At 46.7% G+C, this 23,448-nt stretch overlaps 2 protein-coding genes across 4 annotated transcripts; one reads left to right on the top strand and one right to left on the bottom strand.

Annotated features, from left to right (window-relative positions):
- Window positions 1–4,903: 4,903 nt before the first annotated feature.
- On the bottom strand, window positions 4,904–19,706 carry LOC119365795 (disease resistance protein Pik-2-like). 3 transcript variants are annotated; one of them, XR_005175758.1, is made up of 2 exons: window positions 5,980–6,589; window positions 4,904–5,350 (listed from the first exon to the last, which is right to left on the bottom strand). XR_005175758.1 is itself a non-coding variant. In XM_037631438.1 (2 exons), exons 1-2 carry the CDS (start codon window positions 19,663–19,665, stop codon window positions 5,327–5,329), a joined length of 276 nt encoding a protein of 91 aa, XP_037487335.1. In that variant the 5' UTR covers window positions 19,666–19,706; the 3' UTR covers window positions 4,904–5,326. The 3 variants fall into 3 exon arrangements, 1 of the variants encoding a protein (XP_037487335.1); XR_005175757.1 differs by having other exon boundaries at window positions 5,893–6,587; XM_037631438.1 differs by lacking the exon at window positions 5,980–6,589 and adding an exon at window positions 19,414–19,706.
- On the top strand, window positions 6,879–11,706 carry LOC119365794 (histone-lysine N-methyltransferase ATXR2-like). Its single transcript, XM_037631436.1, has 15 exons — window positions 6,879–7,052; window positions 7,952–8,027; window positions 8,132–8,217; window positions 8,322–8,626; window positions 8,876–8,988; window positions 9,140–9,171; window positions 9,606–9,736; window positions 10,132–10,219; window positions 10,367–10,415; window positions 10,507–10,561; window positions 10,677–10,746; window positions 10,838–10,907; window positions 11,021–11,097; window positions 11,193–11,249; window positions 11,354–11,706. Exons 1-15 carry the CDS (start codon window positions 6,945–6,947, stop codon window positions 11,465–11,467), a joined length of 1,431 nt encoding a protein of 476 aa, XP_037487333.1. The 5' UTR covers window positions 6,879–6,944; the 3' UTR covers window positions 11,468–11,706.
- Window positions 19,707–23,448: the final 3,742 nt, after the last annotated feature.

Raw genomic sequence — 23,448 nt, 5'->3', positions numbered from 1 at the left:
TCATAGAATACCCAAGGTAACTATTGGGTACACCTTCTATCACAAATCCGAAGGCAAGTTATTCATTGCTAAGATGGATCCTTTCTAGAAAAGGAGTTTCTCTCGAAAGAAGTGAGTGGGAGGAAAGTAGAACTTGATGAGGTAATTGTACCTTCTCCCTTATTGGAAAGTAGTTCATCACAGAAATCAGTTCCAGTGATTCCTACACCAATTAGTGAGGAAGTTAATGATGATGATCATGAAACTTCAGATCAAGTTGCTACCAAACCTCGTAGGTCTTCCAGAGTAAGATCCGCACCAGAGTGGTATGGTAATCGTGTTCTGGAAGTCATGTTACTAGACCATGATGAACCTACGAACTATGAGGAAGCGATGATGAGCCCAGATTCCGCGAAATGGCTTGAGGCCATAAAACCTGAGATATGATCCATGTATGAGAACAAAGTATGGACTTTGGTGGGCTTGCCCGATGATCGGCAAGCCATAGAAAATAAATGGATCTTCAAGAGGAAGACATACACTGATAGTAGTGTTACTATCTACAAAGCTTGACTTGTCGCAAAAAGGTTTTTCGACAAGTTCAAGTTGTTGAATACAATGAGATTTTCTCACTCATATCGATGCTTAAAGTTTGTCCGAATCATGTTAGCAATTGCCACATTTTATGAAATCTGGCAAATGGATGTCAAAACTTCATTCCTTAATGGATTTTTTAAAGGAAAGTTGTATATGATGCAACCAGAAGGTTTTGTTAATCCTAAAGGTGCTAACAAAATGTGCAAGCTCCAGCAAACCATCAATGGACTGGTGCAAGCATCTCGGAGTTGGAATATACGCTTTGATGAGTTGATCAAAGCATATGGTTTTATACAGACTTTTGGAAAGGCCTGTATTTACAAGAAAGTGAGTGGGAGCACTACAACCTTTCTGATAAGTATATGTGAATGACATATTGTTGATCGGAAATGATGTAGAATTTTCTGGAAAGCATAAAGGAGTATTTGAAAGGAGTTTTTCGAAGAAAGACCTCAGTAAAGCTACTTACATATTGAGCATAAAAATCTATTGAGATAGATCAAGACGCTTGATAAGTTTTTCAATTAGTACATACCTTGAGAAGATTTTGAAGTAGTTCAAAATGGAACAAACAAAGAAAGAGTTCTTTCCTGTGATGTAAAGGTATGAAGTTGAGTAAGACTCAAAACCCGACCATGGCAGAAAATAGAAAGAGAATGAAAAGTCATTCCCTATGCCTCAGTCATAGGTTCTATAAAGTATGCTATGCTGTGTGCCGGACCTATTGTATACCTTGCTCTGAGTTTGGCATAGGAATACAATTTTGATCTAAGAGTAGATCACTGGACAGCGATCAAGAATATCCTTAGTGAGGACTAAGGAGATGTTTCTCGATTATGGAGGTGATAAAAGAGTTCGTCGTAAAGAGTTACATCGATGCAAGCTTTTACACCAATCCAGATGACTCTAAGTCTCAATCTGGATACATATTGAAAGTGGGAGCAATTAGCTAGAGTAGCTCCGTGCAGAGCATTGTAAACATAGAATATTTGCAAAATACATACGGCTCTGAATGTGACAGCCCCGTTGACTAAACTTCTCTCACGAGCAAAACATAATCATACCTTAGTACTCTTTGGGTGTTAATCACATAGCGATGTGAACTAGATTATTGACTCTAGTAAACCCTTTGGGTGTTGATCACATGACGATGTGAACTATGGGTATTAATCACATACAGATGTGAATATTGGTGTTAAATCACATGGCGATGTGAACTAGATTATTGACTCTAGTGCAAGTGGGAGATTGAAGGAAATATGCCCTAGAGGCAATAATAAAGTTATTATTTATTTCATTATTTCATGATAAATGTTTATTATTCATGCGAGAATTGTATTAACCGGAAACATAATACATGTGTGAATACATAGACAAACATAGTGTCACTTGTATGCCTCTACTTGACTAGCTCGTTAATCAAAGATGGTTAAGTTTCCTAACCATAGACATCAGTGGTCATTTGATTAACGGGATCACATCATTAGAAGAATGATGTGATTGACTTGACCCATTCTGTTAGCTTAGCACTTGATCGTTTAAGTATTCTGCTATTGCTTTCTTCATGACTTATACATGTTCCTATGACTATGAGATTATGCAACTCCTGTTTACCAGAGGAACACTTTGTGTGCTACCAAACGTCACAACGTAACTGGGTGATTATAAAGGTGCTCTACAGGTGTCTCCGAAGGTACTTGTTGGGTTGGCATATTTCGAGATTAGGATTTGTCACTCCGATTGTCGGAGAGGTATCTCTGGGCCCTCTCGGTAATACACATCACTTAAGCCTTGCAAGCATTACAACTAATGACTTAGTTGTGAGATGATGTATTACGGAACGAGTAAAGAGACTTGTCGGTAATGAGATTGAACAAGGTATTGGGATACCGACGATCGAATCTCGGGCAAGTAACATACCGATGACAAAGGGAACAACGTATGTTGTTATGCGGTTTGACCGATAAAGATCTTCGTAGAATATGTGGGAGCCAATATGGGCATCCAGGTCCCGCCATTGGTTATTGACCGAAAACGTGTCTCGGTCATGTCTACATAGTTCTCGAACCCGTAGGGTCCGCACGCTTAACGTTTCATTGACGATATAGTATTATATGAGTTATGTATGTTGGTAACCGAATGTTGTTCGGAGTCCCGGATGAGATCATGGACATGATGAGGAACTCCGGAATGGTCCAGAGATAAAGTTTGATATATGGGATAATAGTGTTTGATCTCCGGAAGGGTTCCGGAATTCACCGGAAGAGGTTCCGGATGTTTCCCGAAATGTTTGGGTATGAGAACACGTTATTTGGGCCAAAGGGGAAAGCCCACAAGGTTTTTGGAAAGCGCAAAAGGAAGTTTTGCGGAGTCCAGGGGCCAGACGCCAGGGTCCCTGGCATCTGGGTCCAGACGCCGGGAACCCTGGCGTCTGGCCCTAGAGTCCGAGAAGGACTCTTGCCTTTCGGGTGAAACCGACTTTGTGGAGGCTTTTACTCCAAGTTTCGACCCCAAGGCTCAACATATAAATAGAGGGGTAGGGCTAGCACCCAATACACATCAAGAAACACCAAGCCGTGTGCCGGCAACCCCGTCCCCTCTAGTTTATCCTCCGTCATAGTTTCCTTAGTGCTTAGGCGAAGCCCTGCGGAGATTGTTCTTCACCAACACCGTCACCACGCCGTCGTGCTGCCGGAACTCATCTACTACTTTGCCCGTCTTGCTGGATCGAGAAGGCGAGGACGTCATCGAGCTGAACGTGTGCAGAACTCAGAGGTGTCGTGCGTTCGGTACTTGGATCGGTCGGATCGTGAAGACGTACGACTACATCAACCGCGTTGATAAACGCTTCCGCTTAGCGATCTTCAAGGGTATGAAGATACACTCCCCCTCTCGTTGCTATGCATCACCATGATCTTGCATGTGCGTAGGAATTTTTTTGAAATTACTACGTTCTCCAACAATACCACCATTAAGCGTGTGTCTGAGCTTATCAATCCATCTAACTAGTCATGGAGGCAAGAGCTTGTTTGATATACTTTCATTGCTCCTGATGCTGAAGCAATATTGAACATCCCTATTCGGCAAGGAGGAGGAGATGATTTTCTTGCATGGGCATTCGAAAGATCGGGGAACTACACTGTGAAGACGGCGTACCGTGCTCTCGTGACTCAGAAAGAGTGTGTTGCTCTAGAGGAAGGGACGGATACCGGAACCTCATAGGATGATACACAGTTGTGGAAATCCCTATGGAAATTGAATGTCATCCCGAAAGTTAGAGTGTTCTGGTGGAGGGTTCTACGTGGAATTCTCCCAGATGAGGCCACTCTCAACTATCGACATATTGCAGAGATTCGTCGATGCAAAGTTTGTCTGACTATGGATGAATATCTGGAGCATGCACTCATACATTGTTCACATGAAAAACGCTTCTGGGAAGAAGCGTGTGCTTGGTTTAGTCTCAGATTGCCTCGTCTTCATCTAGATTCATGGGCGCGGGATATCACATGTGATCCTAGGTTTACAGATGATGACCGCGCCAAGATCACCACGATAATGTGGTCTATATGGCACTCCCAGAACCGGATTAAGCACGGCGAGGAGGGGAGGGATCCTACATCAACGATCAGGGCCACCAAGGAAGCAATCGCCCTCCTTCATCTACCACGATGAGACGCGATGATCCTGCCTGGATTCGGTTGGAGACCACCAGATGATGGTGTCGTCAAGATCACTATGGACGGTGCCTTAAACATACCAGATGGCAGGGGCGGTGCGGGAGGGGTGGCTCGATCCTCTTCGACGCTCCTGGGAGCATGGTGCAAGCCATACTTGGGCATATCTGATCCCTTGATTATGGAGGGTTTATCACTACGAGATGGAGTTCATTTCGCTTCTCTTCGAGGATTCTCGCACGTGGTAATGGAAGTTGATTGCTTGGAGATGATGACGCTCTGGAACACTCACCACAATTCTCGTTCAATTGTGGCTCCTTTATTGTTAGAGATAGGAGAGCTATGTAATAATTTTACTTCATTTATTATTCAACATGTAAACAGGCCAGCTAACCTCCCGGCGCATCTTTGTGCAAAGCGTGCTTGCACTTTGAATGTGATCGAGAGCTGGCTTGAGGAGACTCCTAGCTTTTTGGTGACTAGCCTATTGGCTGATTGTCCCAAGAATGCTTTCATATGAATAAAGCTCTCTGTTTTTCCCGCAAAAAAAAGGGAAATGGGCCGGCTTTTTTTCGGTTGGGTCGAGATTTTATTGTTGCTCGTAAAACACAATATTGTTGAACGAAAATTCATGGACCTGTCACAAATACGTAGAGGTTCACATGATTTTTTTTAAAAAAAAACTCGGAAATATCTCTTTCGAACATTAAAAAAGGACGGCGCTAGGCGCGCCGGCGCCGGCCCAAATTTAGGCCGGTCGGTTGTCGAGCGTACGATACAGCCATTTTTAACCGTACGATATAGTTTTTTTCTTCGTCCCCAAAAGTCAAACATGCAGGAAAAAGGTAGTTAGGCGTGCTTCTCGGCCGGACTCCACACGCGCCCACCAGCCGCCCGCACTTGTCCTCGGCTTCTCATGCTTGCCGGTCATTCGTGCCACCGCGCTCACCGGCCGCTCGTGCCACTCGCCTCGGCTGCCTCCGCTCGGCATGGTTGCAGCTCGAACATAGGCGGGTTCCACAGCACGGTCGACATGGTTGTAACATCCCCGATGCCCCCGTCGCCGGCTCATCGACTTACACTGCCATGGAAAAAAAAATCTAAAACAACAAAAAATTTATTACTTGGTTGAAGCAAAAACATTTGCCGGTTCCAGCAAACTTAATGGTGGTTCCAGCAAAAATCGAAACCAAACAAAAATCTCCTGTACTGGTTGAAGCAAAAAGATTTGTCCGTTCCAGCAAAAATTAATCGTGGTTCCAGCAAAAATCTAAGCAGCAAAAAACTTCGGTAGTGGATTGTAGCAAACGAATCAGCCAGTTCCAGCAAAGTCGACACCAAACAAAAGTCTCCAGTACTCGTTGAAGCAAAATGATTTGTCTGGTCCAATTAATATTAATCATGGTTCCAGCAAAAATCTGAGCAACAAAAAACTTTAGTACTCGTTGAAGCAAAAAGATTTGTCGGTTCCAGCAAAAACTAAACATGGTTCCAGCAAAATTCTGAGCAACAAAAAACTTCAGTAGTGAATCCTAGCAAATGAATTAGCCCGTTTCAGCAAGAAGTAATGCTAGTTCCAGCAAAAACAACCTTGCAGCAAAAGAACACCTGCGCCGATTGTAGCAAAAGAAAAAGCCAGTACCAGCAAAAACAAACATTGCTTCCAGCCAAAAACGCATCGCGTGGTGAAGGCGCATCCGGTTCAAGCATCAGGGGACACTGCTTCCACCTTCCAGCATCAGGGGATGCCGGTTGCAGCTTCCCAGTTGGCTGGTTCCAGCTACGAGGCGTGCTGGTTCCCACATCGCTTCCTCAGCAGGCGCCGGTCGCCGCCGTCGCGCACCATGGTGATGCAGCGGTGCCTGATCTAGCAGCGCGGTCGTCGTGCCCATTGCTGGCAGCTCCAAAAGATGAACGGCAAGAGAGAACATCAACCTCCTTTCCCAGGAGGAGAGGGTGTGTGTCCCACATGTATTTGAGCTCAACCTCGTGGGATCCATGGCAACTGCGCAGGCCATGAATGAAAAAACAAAAGACACCAACGAACTCATCCCCTCTCATGGATCTATGGTGGAAATGTTGCGGGGAGTAGAGAAGCAACAAAAACAAGCTCAATTTCATGAGGATTGTGTGTGAATTCCTGGAGAGAGCACACAAAGGAGAGGGAAGAGAGATTGTGGACGAGGGGATTCAAGGACGAGCAGCACGAAGACGTCTTCGTGTTGTCTCCAGAGACTACGAGGGGATAAGATGAAAGCGGTGGGGATAGAGAGATAAGCTTTGTGGGTGGTGGGCCTGGGTGCCTAGCGACGCGAGCGAGGCGACCGACCGAGCGTTCAGCCGGTGCGCCGAACCCAACATTTCCCATTAAAAAAAGGCTCCAATGAGCCTGTCCGCCAAAACTTCGCTCTCAGGATACACTTCACTTTGGACCAGCAGTACACCAGATGCCGAATGCGTCTCACTCTTTCCACAGTGGAAAGCGTATTCCTTGCTGAACACCAAACTTGTCCCCAACGAAACCTACTTTACGCCTTCGCTGCCCAAACACCAATCTTGGCCCCAACGAAACCTACCGGTAGTACAAAACCCACAAAACCCCAGGAGCCAACTGCAAGAGAGAGGGGGGCAGCAGCAACCGGCGGCGGCAGGACCGGCCGCAGCCGCAGGAACCACCAGCCAGACGCCGGCGGCATGGCTCGGAGCGGCAGACGCAGCGGCGCCAGCCCGTGCGACCTGGACAGGGAGTTCGCCCCCCAGATCGCCCAGCTCCTCGCCGCCCCGCCTCCCCAGTCCGCCCAGGTACTCTCCCCTCCGCCCCTTCTCCCTGTTTGTCGGTCTGGTCTCTAGTGCGTCTGGCTGCCTGAGGACTTGTTAATTGTGCCTAGTTCTGTCGCGGTGTATGAATTTTCGGTGGAAAGGCTCGGATTGGGCTATTCCGTGGTGCCAATGTCGGGAATTTCGGTCAGGGAGCGCTGTTTGGGTGGTGATATTTGTGGTCTCTGGTTTTATCCAGTCCTGCTAACATAGGAGGATCTTACTTTTTCGTAGAGACATGAGAGCCGAAATGCGTGGTTCTCAATTAGTGTGCAACATTAACCCTCTGATTTGAAAATATTTGTTCACTGAGGTGTGAATTTAAGGTCCAAGGTGCCTCTTTTTTTAGCATTCCAGTAATTACTGCGTGTAATGAATTCAGTTCTGTCTGATGTTAAGTATAGAATGGAACTATCTTAAATGTGTTATTCGTGGTTTAGCTCGAACTTACTAATATAGGAGTATCTTAATGTTTCAGAGGAACACGAGACTGAGTCCAAATGTGTGGTTCTTGATTAACTTGCAATATTAGCCCCTTGATTTAAGTATTTTCTTCACCGAGGTGCAAATTTAAGATCCAAGGTGCCTGTTTTTTTAGCATTCCAGTAGTTGTTAGTGTGTGTAATCAATTCAGTTCAGTGTGATGTTAATATTATGATGGAATCGAAATAATATTCTGTGCTCCTTGCCGTGTGGCAGTTACAACTTATAAGCCGGTGGGTTAGTCGTTGAGGCCAACAAAGTTGCAGAAGCAAATCTTATGCTATGTTTTTATGGGTGTGGTTTTTATGTTTATTTTTCTGCTCCACCTTGTCATTTAAATCAAGTATTGCTGATGGTTTGTGGCTCACATTCGACAACATAACCATGTTTTCACTTTTCAGGAATACTATGAGGAGCTCATACAGTCCAAGAAACATGACGGCATAAGAGTCAACTACAAAGGCAATCATGGGAAAGGTACCGCTGCTGAATAAATACTTACCGTGTGGCCTATGGGCTAGCAATCCTGCAACATGATGCTTGTATACTGCTAAGATGTATTAACCGACGTGTTCTTGCAGGTGTTTGTGCAAACAAGGATTTTGCTGAAGGAGACCTTATTCTGAAGGATCAAATATTGGTTGGTGCACAACACAGTCTTAACAAGGTGTGCTTGCTATTGAGATTGATCCAGTGACACTCTTTGTTCATTTTTTATGCGGACTGTTCCTCCCTGGAAGTATTACATCCATTTTATGTGTTCTGTTGCAGATTGACTGCGTCGTGTGTAGTTATTGCTTCCGCTTCATTGGTTCTGTAGAGTTCCAGATTGGACATAGACTGTATTTTCAAAGCATTGCTTCAAGCATTGGCTGCAGCAGTGAGAGGCACTGTCATGGAAGTGATGTGGGATCAAGCACTTGCTCTTCTGGTGTAACAAAGGAAAAGAGTAGTACTTTGCCAGAAGAGGTCATAGAATCACTTATAACTGGCGATGTGTCACTGCCTTTCTCAGACCACTTCGCTTTACCAGAAATTGTTGCTTGTCAAGGATGCGAGGAAGAACGCTACTGCAGGTTTGAGTTCATAATAGCTTTGCAAATTCACCTTTCTTTTTTGAGGCATACATCTTTTGACTATTAAGTGTCTGATATCCAATTTTTCATCATATTTTCTAACTGTCGATCATGTTAAAATTCGAACCTGATTGCATCATGTATAACTTGCATCTATAGACCATATAACTCTGTTTTCATTGTTCATTGAGTAACTTGTTATTACAAGAAAGCATTTGAGAAAACTTTAACTTGTTCATTTTTGTGTAGCCAATCATGTGCAGATTCTGACTGGGAATCCTACCATTCTTTGCTCTGTGCTGGCCCCAACACTGAACCACCCCGAAGATCTGCTCTTCACAAATTTGTAGAGCATGCTAATGGTAAGCCTGCAGTACCCTTTGAATCTGTATCATCATAGTGGTATGTTCATCATTCATTGCATCTATGCTATATCAATTCATTCATGATCAATGATGGTTGCGATTGAGGTCCTGAAGCTGTTATCTGATAATACCCACCCTTTATTTTCAGAAACCAATGATATTTTCTTGGTTGCCGCCAAGGTATGTGATAGAAAATCTTTAATATGTTTTGGAAACTTTTATTATTTTCTTATTTTAGTGACATAGATGTTCATTTTAGTTTCTTGGTTGTCAAATTAAGCACCAAAATTTGACAGAAATGACCATGTTACTTTCTCAGTTTCTAACATTCTAGGGGAGTTATTTTTGTTATGCATTGGAAGACCAGCATCTATTGCAAAGCTTTTGACGTCAAATTTGAGTTGATATAAATGCCATTAGTGTTTGTCTAAAAAAATATTCAAACTGCAATTTTCTCATATTTAGAACCTTATTGCACAAGACAGTGACTAGCTACATCAATTGTACCAGATAGAACAAACAAAAGAATAACTGCACTCCCTTGTGTACCAACTGCAACTCATCTAAGGTTTCCTGATTCTCATGCATATGAGTTCATGCTTTTTATGTGCCAGGCTATCACTTTCACCATGTTGAGGTACAAGAAACTCAAAAGACAGAATGACTTCCAAAACAAATCAGCTGAATCAAACTTTTCTTTGCTTATGGAAGCCTGGAAACCACTTTCTATGGGCTTCAAAAAGAGGTAAGGGCATGACTTCAAAGTAATTGCTTCTCTTCTGATGACCACTTGTTTTTTTTACGGGATGACCAGTTATTCTTAGTGGGACTAATTAGCAGTTTTGTCTAATTGTGCAACTAGTGTTAAGCATGACTTTTGAAGGTTCTTTTTTCATGGTGTTAGCATAATTTGATGGTAACAGTATCTGTAACAATCAATAAGATAAGATACCTATGGCTGGATGTGTCATTTTTTTCTCCTTCGTTTTGGGTTACACTGGGATACCTATGGTTAGATGTGTCATTTCTTCTTCCTTGTTTTGGGTACACTGGTATATATGTTTTGAGCTCCATAGAACTACCGAATTAATGCTACTTTATAACTACCCTGATTTGTGCAAAAATATCTTGTGATTGCAGATGGTGGGATTATGTTGCTTTGCCTGAGGATGTTGATGCTTCCGATGAAGATTCATTTAGACAGGAAATAAGGGATCTAGCATTTACGGTAACTATGTCAGACCTATTACTTGAAAAACCGTACATTGATGACATGCAATAAGTGGACAAATTTGCATTGAAAGATGCCCTGTTTTAGTCTCTATAGATCTTGTTTCAGCCACTGGTAGGCTGATCATGGCTTCTGTATTTGCAGTCACTAAAGCTTCTCAAGGATGCGATCTTCGATGCTGAGTGTGCACCATGTATCCTTTTTTGGCAGTTACCAGACTTGTTTCAAACTTTCATACAATGAGTAGTTATCGTTGTCATTCGAGTTACCTTAACTTGCTCTAGTGTTTTCCCTTGAGGTGTATGGCCATATAATTGGCATGTTTGAGCTGAACAATCTGTAAGTAAATATACTTTCCCTATTTCATTTTGACGAACGTATATACTCTGTCATTGTTTTTCTCCCTGCCTGAAACAAATGCCGGTGCCGCATTCTTCCACCTTTTTCATTCCAGTGATTTGGTCGTTGCATCGCCTGTTGAAGACTATTTCATACACATTGATGATCTTCCAGATGATAAGAAGGTTTGTTTGATGGTTGCCTTATTTCTGTCATGTAAAGATGTTACTCTTGCTCTGACATGGGTTTCTTAACCTGAAATGCAATGTACCCCAGGAGGAAGCTGAGAAGGCCACAGCGCCATTGCTAGATGCTTTAGATGATGACTATGCAGTTCCTTGTGATGGTATGTGCGACTTCTTCCTCTCAAGTTATTCCTTTGAGAGTACTGCTATGTGCCTTTTTCTATCTGCACAACACTAAAAAAAAGTTGTTTCCTTGTGAATTTTTTGCTGCCAGGGACGGCGTTCTTTCCTCTTCAAAGCTGTATGAATCACTCGTGCTGTCCAAATGCTAAAGCATTTAAAAGGGATGAGGTGATGTATATTTCCCCCTTCAGCTGATTCACCCATTTTCCTACAAAACTGCCCGTCAGCAATGCTGATAAGTAGCTGCTGAACTACCGCCGCAGGATAATGACGGTCATGCCGTGATAATCGCTCTGGGGCCTATCAGCAAGGGCGAAGAGGTAATGTCATTTCTAGTCCTAGTGCTAATCATTCAACGAGAGAAAAATCATATCTCTGGCCCAACTGTTGTGCCACTTGCTGAAGTACTGTTGCACCGCTGCAGATCACCATCTCCTACATCGACGAGGATCTTCCGTACGAGGAGCGGCAGGCGGAGCTCGCGGACTACGGGTTCACATGTACCTGCTCCAAGTGCCAGGAGGAAAAGCCCAACTGAGCAGCAAGGCAGGCTGGACTTGCTGCAAATTTTTGGTCGTTGTTAGTCGTCGGCGGGCATTGTGCTTGTAGTTTATGCTACTGGGTACTTTTGACAAGTTCAAACTGTAAGGGTAGGATTATGCAGAAAGAATGAGGGTGATGGTATCCTGATTTAAGTGGGTGCTGGGTTAATTAGGCTTTGTCCATGTCAAAACTTCTATCGAAATTGTCAGAATGTATAACCTGTAGTCGGTGCCACTGGAGGTTATTTTATCTTTTTTTCTTTTTGCAAATAAACTCTTGAATTACTCAGAATCACAAGTTACAATCTCGTTGTACAAGTTCCAAGACCTCATTTGGTCCAGAGCCTAGCCAAACCATAGTTCGGCGGTGCAACCTACCAAAATTGGCCAAAGCATGACTAACATTAGTACAAAAACGATGAGTATGAGTAATGCAAAAATAGCTTGTTGCTGTTAAAATGGCTGGAGATTTTCATAAGACTCTGAATAATCTAGCAGATACGAAACAGACTATGTGAATAGTTTTAATTTTTTTTCTTACTATTTTCAAATGTTTCATAGCAGGCTAGCAGCCTGACAATAGCATGCTAGTATGGAATATTCAGATGGAGCTACTCGAGAATTTGAGTGAATGTTGATTTTGCTGTTGTTTCTGTTGATAGTTCACGATTACAGCAGCAACGAACAGAACATGAACAACCAGAGATCCCAATCAAACAGGTCATCACAACACAATGCAATCATTCTGTATCATGAATTAAAACCATTTAACTGGGTATATAAGAACCATACCACTCTTCCGCTCCATCCAGGTTTTGCCACAAGTCTTTTCTCCTTATAGGTACGGAAGCCGATAAACTGTCCTGAGCCTGGATGTGGAGCGGTTAAAGCCTGCCTTTCTGAGTTCCTCTTGGATGTCTTGCGGCGCATCATTCGTATCCGTGAGGCTGAGCTGAACAAGGTTTGGTCGGGGGATGCGAAGCTCATTAAACGCGTCGGCAGGCGGCCATTGCACCGGACCCTCCAGCTCCACCGTCTGAAGATACTGAAGGCCCTGCTCAGTGAAGACACACGGAGGGATCTCGTCGCCTTTCAGCTTCAAGTGGCCAAGGAGATGCATCCTCCCGAGAGCAGCCTTGAGTGCGGCCCCGTGCTTAGCATCCTCCAAGCCTTGCAGCTCCAGCGCCAGCGACCGGAGCTTTGTCATCTTGAGCAGCGGGCAGTTGAGCTGGTCCCATTCCCCTTGGTGGTGGGGCTTCACACCATGCACTGTCTGCAGCTCATCCAGTTCTTTTCTGATGGGAAAGACCTGGACGGGTGGAAGCTTGAGGTTGTCTGCGAGCACATGCCGCAGTGTCTTCATCGTCCACAAGGAAATGTGAATCTCCTCCACCTGAGTGCCCCTTATGTCCAGTGTCTGCAGATTGGTCAGCCTCTTCATGCTGGACGGGAGATCCTTAAGGTCTTTGCTGTCAACACGAAGGTACCGCAGGTGGACCATGCAGCCAATGTCATCAGGCAACTTGTTAAGTCTCAGTCCCTTTAAGGAGATGAGGCGCATGAACTTGGACCTGCGCAGAAACCTCATGTCATGCCAACGATGCTTCATGTCCACACCTTGGCTGTCATCGCTCTGCTCATCTTCCTCCTCGACCCGACATATGAAGGAACGCAGCTTAGGGAATTTGTTGGTGACCGTGGTATACCTACCACCAAAGCTCATGAAAGAGAGGCGGCGCACCGACGATGGAACAAAGGCATCATGCATGTCATGGACCTCGACGAAGCCAGCCTCGCGGGCCTCTGAATGCAGGAACCCGTGGAGGTTCCTCTGAACCCTGACCCCCTCTATGCCACCGGCGGCATTCGTATCTTCAATTTGAACAAGGCATCTCAAGACCATTTCCTTGAGGTAGTCATGACCCAGCTCCTCCATACTCTTGCCCTTCTGTGGCTTGATGAAACCCTCCGCCATCCACATCTGCACCATCTGACTGGCGTACTGAACAATGTTCTTGGGGAAAGCCGCAAAGTAGAGGAAGCATGACTTAAGGTCGTTGGGAAGGTCTTCAAAGCTTGCCCAGAAGACCCTCTCAATCGTCGTTGTTGTGGACGTGTTAGCTTGTGTTGCAGGGCCTGTCTGCCACTCGATACACTTCCCCTGTACATCTTCAGTTATCTGGTTGCCTCTGCTGTCCTGTTTCTCCTCCGTTCCTGGTCCAGGCCTAAGCTGTTGCAGCACTGCTTCCCACTGCCCTGGCTTCTCTTTGAATCGGAGCAGTCCAGCGAGAACCACTATAGCCAGAGGGTAACCCCCTGTTATATCGTAAACGATCTTGTCATACATCCTCGTGTTTCCCTCTTCGTTGGACTCTTCTTTCCTGAAGGACCTCCAGTGCGACATGATCCTGTCGTATATGCCCATGTGTTCACTCTCACTGTATTCTTGTTTCCTGAAGGCCCTCGAACGGAACAACTGTCCGCTCTGTTTTTCATCTACACGGCTCAACAGGTGGATTTTGTTGACACCGTCTTTGTTCATGCTATTAGCATGCCATGCTACTTCTTCGTACTCACTATCCAATACGAGTACCACACTGCTACCAGTATTGCCAACTAGAAGGCTCGCTCTCACACAGTTGAGCATGGTTTTTGAGGATATCCCACACTGCTACCACTATATGCAGACAAAATTGTGGTATTATATGCTATAAAACAAAGTAATAGGCAACATCATGTCTTTATTTTCATTCTTTTCATTTCAATAGAACCAGGGAAATTTGTCTGAAAACAAGAACATGTGAAGTTGTAAGCATGGTCGAAATTGTTCTTATTACTAGATAGTGATAGGGTTCAAAACGACCAAGAATACCAGGACGAGGGTTCTATTTTGAAAGTTTTAGACCAAGATTGAATCATGGCTAGGTCACTCTGGTCCCTTAGATGCTAAAGAGATTTAGAAGTTTAGACCAATATGTCTGCTCAATGTGAGTTTCAAGATCTGGTAACGAACAAACTGATGTTGTAACTGCTAAAGTCATCTCTCCCATAGAAATAACCTTTGTTAGAGGGAGATATATTATGGAAGGGGTTTTAATTTTACATGAAACCCTCAATTCTATACACCCCAAAAGAGAATGCTATGAGTCCAAGTCCAAGCCTCCAAGGTGGACGCTGAAAAAGCTATGATAAAATAAAATGGCCCTTCGTTTATCAAATGCTCAGACTGAAACACTTCCATGACAAATGGGGTGCTTAGTTATGAAAATAATGGGAGGAGGGTATGCATGTATTAAGGTGAATGATTCTATTGGACCATATTTCCCTACATGCAAAGGGCTGAGACTGCGGGATTCTTTGTTTCCTCATTATTTGATTAGCAGCTGATGCTCTTGCTATGTTGCTTGATAATGATAGAGATTCTGGTTTACTTAAAGGTCTCTTCGATGATACAGTTGATGGTGATGTCAACATGCTTCCCGTGTGTTGATGACACTATCTCTCTATTGAAGGATAATTTTAGTAGTGCTCATAACTTGAAGTTTATTTTGTGTGATCCTTTAACAAATGCCAGGACTCAAGATATACTTCCATTAAAATGAATTATTTCTGTTAGGAGATGCTAAGGGAAAAGCTTCAGAATATAGAACTATTTTCTAACTTCCAACGAAATATCTTGGCATCCATGTACATGAAGCTAGAATTTCAAACAAATCATGGAAATCTGTAGAGGATAAAGTTGATATTTTTTTTTGTAAGTGTTGGCAAGGAAAAATGTTGTATAGGGGCAGATTGATTCTTATACGATCTTGTTGCATATGATGTCCTTGTACAGACTTCTTGATGGTAATAGACAAAGAATGGATTTCTTCATATCTAGACTCCTTTGGCAGGAAAATCATGAAAAGAAAAATTACCATCTAGTTAGATGGTCTGAGGTATTTTAACCTAAGAATCGGGGCGGTTTAGGAATTTGGAACCTATCTTTTGAGTAAAGCACTTTTAGCTAAATGGCTATGAAAACCCTAATGGCATCTGTCAATCTGTTTTGAGGAATAAATATATTGAAAACCAATGTGCTACTAGGGTGGAAACACAAAATGGGGACTCCTAGTTCTGGAGAATTTAATGGATGTTAAGAAATTATTTTACCCCCTATGCCGCGACATTGTTGGCAATGGGATGAATACTCGCTTCTGGGAAGATTGGTGGACAGGGGATAGACCTCTCATACAAGCTTATCCTAGGCTATATGGTATATGTTTCAGTAAAATACCCCGTTTGTTGATGCATTAAATAATGGCTAGATAGCATACAATTTCGAAGAACTCCGTGGGGAGACTCCTTGCAGTTATTTGAGTCGATTAAACTTTTGTGTGTTGACATGGTCTTGACTGACCAATCTAATATTACAGTAAAACATACTTAAAGGTTGCTGGTCAATCTTCCCCCGCAGCTGGAGAGACACTTTTGTTGCTTCTCCAGTGTGAAAATTAGAAAATTTATGTGGCCTATTCTGAAGAAAAGCATACTCAAGGGCAGGGATGATAATTGTCAACTTTGTGGACAAGTTAAAAAGTATCGATCATTTGTTCTTGAGATGCTCTGTAGCTAGACTAATCTGGAATATCATGAAATGCTCTGTAGCTAGACTAATCTGGAATATCATGAAATGCTCTATTAACTTTCAAACGGTTCCTAAGCAGGAGAAATCCTTGCTGATGTACGTGTGGCAGGCTGGCAGCTGTACTTTTGACCATTTGGCATGTTAGAAATGGCGCCTGCTTGGGCTATTACTAATCCTTTCGTACTCACTCATCTGGTTGGCCATTGGCTCAATTTGAAAAAGGCGAGGTGCTGAAAGTAGGGGGTAAAGCTCTTGGAGCAAGTAGCAAATGAAGTCTCCCAGAGATGCGCATGGCTGCAGACCTTGAGTAGAAAACCACAAATGCTTGTTGATGGAGAAAGCTTACCTGTTTTGCTGTCTATTAGCCTTGATCTAGCTGAGTTCTAGGTTGATACACCTGCTTGTTAGAGCGGGGGAGGTCCGTCGGGGGCGGTGTCTCGGGCGGCAGACGGCGGGGTCGGGCCTCATCTCCGGCCGGCAGCGAGGGATGGCACCCCGTGGTGCTGCTCGGAGTAGGTAGGGCGGATCTGGCCCGCCCCGGAGCAGGCAGGAGTCCAGATCCGGGCGACCAATCTTTCCGGCGGCGGAGCAGCATAGAGCTGGGTCTGGTGGGCGCGTGGGGAGAGCTGCCGTAGGTTGGCTTGCTTGGGGCGTCCAAGGCCGGTTGGCGTTGAGCATCTCCGACAGGGTCGCTAAATAAGCCACGCGCCTGAAGAAACGGCTTTTAACCACTCCCCGCATGGAACAGAACTGCATCTCGCGCTGTTTTCTTCCACCGTTTGTTACCGTGGCGACTCGCCCGCGCGAATGTCCACCAACCGCTGGATCTGAAATATTCACTCGCGCCGTGACTTCTCCCTCCTCTCCGGCAACCCGTCGGCGCTCCCCTCGAGCACCCCGTTCCGCCGACGAACAGCGTCCGGAGGGGGTTTGCAGCTCGACGCCCACAAGGGATTTGACAAAACGCTTGCAAGGTATATATTGGTACTAAACTTCATTTTTGTAAATGAATTTGTAGTTTTTTGTCTGTAGTGTTAAATTTTAGTTTGAATTCAAATTTGTAGATGAGTTCATCCCACGATTCTTTCGATGAAGGATTTGATCTTCAAGAGGAGAGGACCTCGCAATGGTCCTAGCTATGCACATCAACAAAAAGCCGAAGCACGGTGGTTTGGCTTTTGGTCGTCAGAAATTGTGGGGGGAAAGGATCGATGTCGACAACAGATTGATGAGGAACTATTTTGCAGAGATTCCCATATACCCCGAGTCCTACTTTCGGCGCCGTTTTAGGATGAGCATCGAGTTGTTCAAACACATTGCAGAGAGACTGGCGAGCCATGATCGGTTTTTTTCAGCAAAGGAGGAACACCGCTGGAGAACTTGGGCATAGCACCTTTCAAAAGGTGACCGCCGCTTTGCGTATGTTGGCATACGGTATTCCGGCGGATCTAGTTGATGATCACTTGGCCATGGGTGAGAGTGAAGCCATCATGTGTGTCAAGCGCTTCGCGGTTGGAATCGTGCAAGTGTTTGGTCCGGAATATTTGAGAACTCCCAATGCTGAAGACGACGCAAGGCTTTTGGAGATGAATAAAGCTCGCGAGTTCCCAGGTATGATTGGCTCAATAAATTTTCTGCATCGGAGTTGGAAGAACTGTCCTAAGGCATGTCATGAACAATTCCACGGTCAGAGAAAAGGTTTCATTATAATACTTAAAGCGGTGGCCGATCAGGAGACTGGAATTTGGCATGCTTTTTTCGAATGCCAGGATCTTTGAACGACATCAATGTTGTTCAACAGTCACCACTCGTGAATAGTATTGCAAATGATGAACTGCCACCGGTGCAGTTTGTAGCAAATGGTCATACATACAGCTATGGCTACTATCTTGCGGATGGCATCTATCCAAGGTGGCAAACATTTGTGAAGCCATTAAAAAAACCGGAAGGTAAGAAAAATGTTGATTTCTACAATGCTCAGGCGGCGGCTAGGAAAGATGTGGAGAGAGCTTTTGGGATTTTGCAAGCTCAATTTGCTATTGTGAGAGGACCGGCTAGATTTTGGGATCAAAATATCCTTTGGTACATCATGAACGATTGTGTGATCATGCATAACATGAACACTGAGAACGAGCGTGGGCAAGATTTGGACTATTCTCAGTATGAGTTGTTGGAACGTCCTATGCGAGTGCGGAGGAGGGTTGAGAGGGTGGCCCCCTTTGTTGCCTCCTATCATGTCATTCAACGTACCGAAACGCATGATGAACTTCAAAAGGATCTAGTCGAGGAGTGGTGGGCATGGAATGGGCGACAAAATGCATGATGTTGTACTATTTATTTGTTGTATTGGTCATAAACTATTTGTTGTATTGAAGTTTAATTATTTGTTTGAGTTGTAATAATAATTAAACTATTTTTTGACGATTTATTTTGTGTTTGTTTGATCTTCTTTGTTTCACATTAAATGCAAAAATGTTGTTTGTGTTGGGCTCGCACGCCCTATTTTGCCGTGCCTGCTGAAGCTGCGCTCTGGCGCGCTAAAAAATTTTAGCGCCCGGTGAAGCAATTGTGTGGTCCGGCGCGTAAAAGGGCTATTTTGGCACTGTAAAAAAAAAATTATGTGCCGCTCCATAGCGCGTCTGTTGAAGATGCTCTAGCTTCTGACTTGTGAGGCTACTCTGCCGAGGTCGGCCCATTGGTCTCATACTCTCATTGCTCGAGCAATTCTTGAAAGCTGATGCAATTGTTCCGTGCCATAAAGCTGAAATAGTTCGCGCGCTGGTATGTGAGTGATCGGAATGGAGTAGGCCATGGCGGAGAAGGGAGGCGTAAAGGATGGATCAAGTCAAATCTAATGGTTAGAAACACTGGCGGAACTATCTTGGGGCAAAACCAGGCCATGGCCCGTCCAACTTAGGAGCATTTCTTCTTACTGTTTACCTAGATCAGGATGTGAAACACCAGCCTAGAGACAATTTGCTTCAGCTTAGCCTGCCCAGCCCGCCCTGCTTTTTGTTTCAAGCTCCGCCACTGGTTAGAAATACTAGCACAGTATTAGAGTGATGTGCATCTCATGTGAACACAAGATTTCACTCACTCGAATTCATTTATATGCCTGCACATTTGTCGTTCGATAGCAAACCCGCACGGGCATCCTACTAGCAGCTAGTCCACAGAATCACTTGCTACAAATTCTTCATCTGATTTTTTTTTGTGTATTCTAGAAGAAAAAAATTGTGATTTTTTTCTTTTAGGGGAACATCCAGAAAAACAAATGAATAAATTGATAAAACTGATCAAAAGCAGGGGAGGCACCTCGTGGAAGAACTCATCGAGCGCGTCCTCGACTTGGAAGGCGACATCGCGTGTTTGGCGCACCCAGACGCGGGTGAGCCCGTCGGTGCCACTCCGGCGCTTCCGGTCGGCGTCGCGGATGAAGGCCTGAAGCCACTCCAGCCGGTCGCGCAGCAGCATCATGTCGTCCCCCACCTGAGCCAGCAACTTGGCCTCACTCGCCGCGAGCTCCCCGAACTTGGAGAGCACAGCCGTGATCGCAGTCTCCGCCATGGCTTGTTCTCCCTTAACTTGCTCTCTTCTGATCACTTGGCTAAGTCGGGAATAGATCTCGGCGTGTTTGTGTCTATGTAAGGTGCTAATCATCTGCTGGGTTGACCAGCTCAGGTCAACTTGCAAGTCTGTTTTTCTTTTCCCTTTTTCTTTTTGAGGCAACTTGCAAGTCTAGTTAGTTGAACTATTATAACCGGAGCTCGTCATTCCAGATTCAATAATTATACTTAATGACGTAGAGCGAAGACCAGGACTCCCACCAGCCTATGGCTAATTGGCTATGTGAGGACATCGTGCATCTTAGAGCACGTATAACTTGTTTGAATTGAGAATGGAAACTTCTATTGATCGGAAGTTGCAAATTACAATTCGAAATATGTAAGTGGTAACCGTGTGGCAGATTGCAAAACTGCCACACGCATCCAGCACCGTTAGATCCGATCACGCGCACCCACCCCCACCGGATCTATCTACACGAGCGGTGGAAAACTGGTCAACACGGCGGTGCGGGCACGCGTCTCCTCTGGACGAGGATGTAGGCGACGGTGCTGGCGACTTCCAGCGGGGAAGGCTTGGGTCTGGACGGCAGATCCGGTCGCCAGCGTCGTGGGGCCGGCTGAATTTGGTCGAGGACGGGCGAGTAAGATGGATAAACTCTATCTATATTCAACTCAGGTACAGGGGCGTGTTTATATACACGAAGAGTACAGAGGGAGGAGAGAGTTATCGTTACAACAGAACGTGGCGATCACGCCGTACGTGCAAGCGAGGGCGAAGCCGACGTGCGTGGGAGCGTGGGCGTGGGCGCCTGGAGACTCGCTCCTGTAGTTATCCATCATCTGAACGTGGGGCTGTACCATGTTTCCAACACCCCCTGCAGCCGAAACAGGGTGCTCGCCAACGTTGAGGCTGGATCGAAAGTCCATGAACACACGCGTAGGGAGCCCCTTTGTGAAGATGTCGGCGAACTGGGAGGAGGTCGGCACATGCAGCACGCGCACTTCGCCGAGAGAGACACGCTCCCGGACGAAATGAAGGTCGATCTCCACGTGCTTCGTGCGCTGGTGCTGGACGGGGTTGCTGGACATGTACATGGCGCTGATGTTGTCGCAGTAGACCACGGTGGCGCGCGTCGGCGGACGGCGCAGCTCGGTGAGCAGCTGCCGCAACCAACAAGCTTCGGCGACGGCGTTGGCGATGCCCCGGTACTCAGCCTCCGCGCTCGAGCGGGAGACCGTGTTCTGCCGCTTGGAGGACCAGCTGACGAGGTTGTTGCCGAGGTAGACCGCGAAGCCGGACGTAGACTTGCGGGTGTCAGGGCACCCCGCCCAGTCGACGTCCGAATAAGCCGTCAGGTCGCTGTTGGCGGAGCGGAAGAAGTGCAGGCCGAGGTGAGCAGTCCCACGAACATAGCGGAGGATCCGCTTGACCATCCGGTAGTGAGCCTCCCGTGGGTCGTGCATGAATAAGCAGCACTGTTGGACGGCGTAGGACAAGTCCGGGCGTGTGAGAGTAAGGTACTGGAGCGCGCCCGCGAGGCTACGATAGAGCGACGGGTCATGGAAAGCGGGGCCAGCGGCAGTGGAGAGCTTGGAAGTGGTGTCTACTGGAGTGGAGACGGGTTTGCAGTTTAGCATCCCTGCGCGCTCAAGTATTTCCAGGGCATGTTGCTCCTGGGAGAGGTGGAGACCATCGGTGGTGTGGTGGACATTAATCCCCAGGAAGTGGTGTAGAGAGCCCATGTCTGTCATGGAGAACTCGCGATGGAGCGCGGAGATGATGGACTCGAGGAACGTGGCGGTGCTGGCAGTGAGAATTATGTCGTCGACATACAGAAGTAAGTACGCCGTGTCATTGCCGCGGTGGAGAGAGAACAAGGAGGAATCCGCCTTGGACGCCGCGAAGCCGAGGCTGAGAAGGTACGAGGTGAAGCGGGCAAACCAGGCACGCAGGGCCCGCTTGAGGCCGTACAGGGAGCGGTTGAGACGACACACGTCCCGCGGCCGCGCAGTGTCGACGAAGCCGGCTGGTTGAGTGCGGTAGACCGTCTCAGCGAGGTGCCCATGGAGGAAGGCATTCTTGACGTCGAGCTGGTGGATGGGCCACGAGCTGCCGGCGGTAAGACTAAGGACGACGCGGATCGTGGCGGGTTTGACACCGGGACTGAAAGTCTCGCCGTAGTCCACCCCAGCCTGCTGTGTGAAGCCACGGAGCACCCACCGGGCCTTGTACCGCGCCAACGTCCCATCGGTGTTGAATTTGTGCCGAAAGATCCATTTGCCGCTCACCACATTTGCACCCTGCAGGATGGGAAACCAACGACCAAGTGTCATCCCGCAACAACGCATTATATTCCTCGAGCATGGCAGCAGCCCAGTTCGGGTCCTTGAGTGCTACACGGTAAGAGGAGGGGATGGGGCTGATGGGTTTGGCAACGGTGAGGTTGGCGTGTTGCTTTGGGAGAAAGAAACCAGATTTGGCACGTGTATGCATGGGGTGCAAATTCTTGGGTGGGCGTACGGGAATCGCGCGGGCGGGCAGGCGACGTGGGGTTGGCTGCGGGCGAGTGGTGGGCGCGGAACCAGGGGAGGGGGCTGCATGGATGGGACTGGCGGCAGGCAGGGGACCCGCGGTGTCGGCTGGTGCGGGGGAGGCAGGAGCAGGGCCCGCGGTGGGGTTAGGTGGGACGGGTGGCGGCGTACGCGGGGAGACGGGCGCGCGGGGCGTGGGTGCCAGCTGGGGCGCAGGCTGGCGAGTGGTGGGCCGGTGCACGGGAGGAAGGATCGGCTGGATACGCGCGGATCCCGGGGCCGCAGGTGCCGCCCAGTTCGAGGTAGGTAGGATCTGGGGATGCATGAGGTGGGGAACTGGATCGTTTGTGGCACGGTGGGGCGTAGCGGGTGGTGTGGGAGGCGCAGCAAACGGGAAGACACACTCGTCAAAAATCACGTGGCGAGAGATGTAAACGCGCCGCGAGCGTAGGTCAAGGCAACGATAGCCTTTATGCTCAAGGGGATATCCTAAAAAACGCAAGGAGTGGAGCGCGGGGCGAGTTTGTGTGGGGCAGAATGAGTGAGATTGGGAAAGCACAAACAGCCGAAGATGCGAAGGTGATCGTAGGTTGGGTGGCGGCCGCCGAGAAGGAAGTATGGGGTTAGATGGTTGACGGCAGAGGAGGGTCTCCGGTTGATGAGATGGTTCGCGACATGATATTCGGGTGGCATGTGGGAATGAACGAGGAGTGTGCGGAGAACATCGTTAGTCGTGCGGAGAAGGCGTTCAGCCTTGCCATTCTGCGGGGATGTGTGTGGGCAGGAGAGGCGGAAGGAGACGCCAAGTTGAGAGAGGTAGTCGCGGAGGGTGTGAGAAAGGAATTCCCCTCCGTTGTCGTATTGCACACACTTAATGGGAAGGTTGTATTGGGTATGCACGTAAGCAAAGAATCATTGAAGAGTGGCGGCTGTGTCAGATTTGTGACGAAGGGGAAAGGCCCATGAGTAGTGCGTGTAGTCGTCGAGTATGATGAGGTAGTACTGGTAGCCAGAAAAACTACACACCGGGGAGGTCCACAAATCACAGTGAATAATCTGAAAAGGTATTGTAGTACGTGTTTGAGAATCAGAAAACGGCAACCGCGGCGAGTGTCTCTGGTCATCACGTGGAAACGGCGGCTCAGGCCGCGGATCAGCTGCAGCGTGAGAGAATGGTCCGTGACCGGTTCCCCCATGTCGGCCATGCCCGCGGCAAGTTGTTGGAGATAACGGCAGTACTGGGCGATCGTCA

Source organism: Triticum dicoccoides, chromosome 2B (assembly GCF_002162155.2).
Source record: "Triticum dicoccoides isolate Atlit2015 ecotype Zavitan chromosome 2B, WEW_v2.0, whole genome shotgun sequence".
Lineage (NCBI taxonomy): Eukaryota > Viridiplantae > Streptophyta > Magnoliopsida > Poales > Poaceae > Triticum > Triticum dicoccoides.
This window is presented reverse-complemented; position numbering and strand designations above follow the sequence as displayed.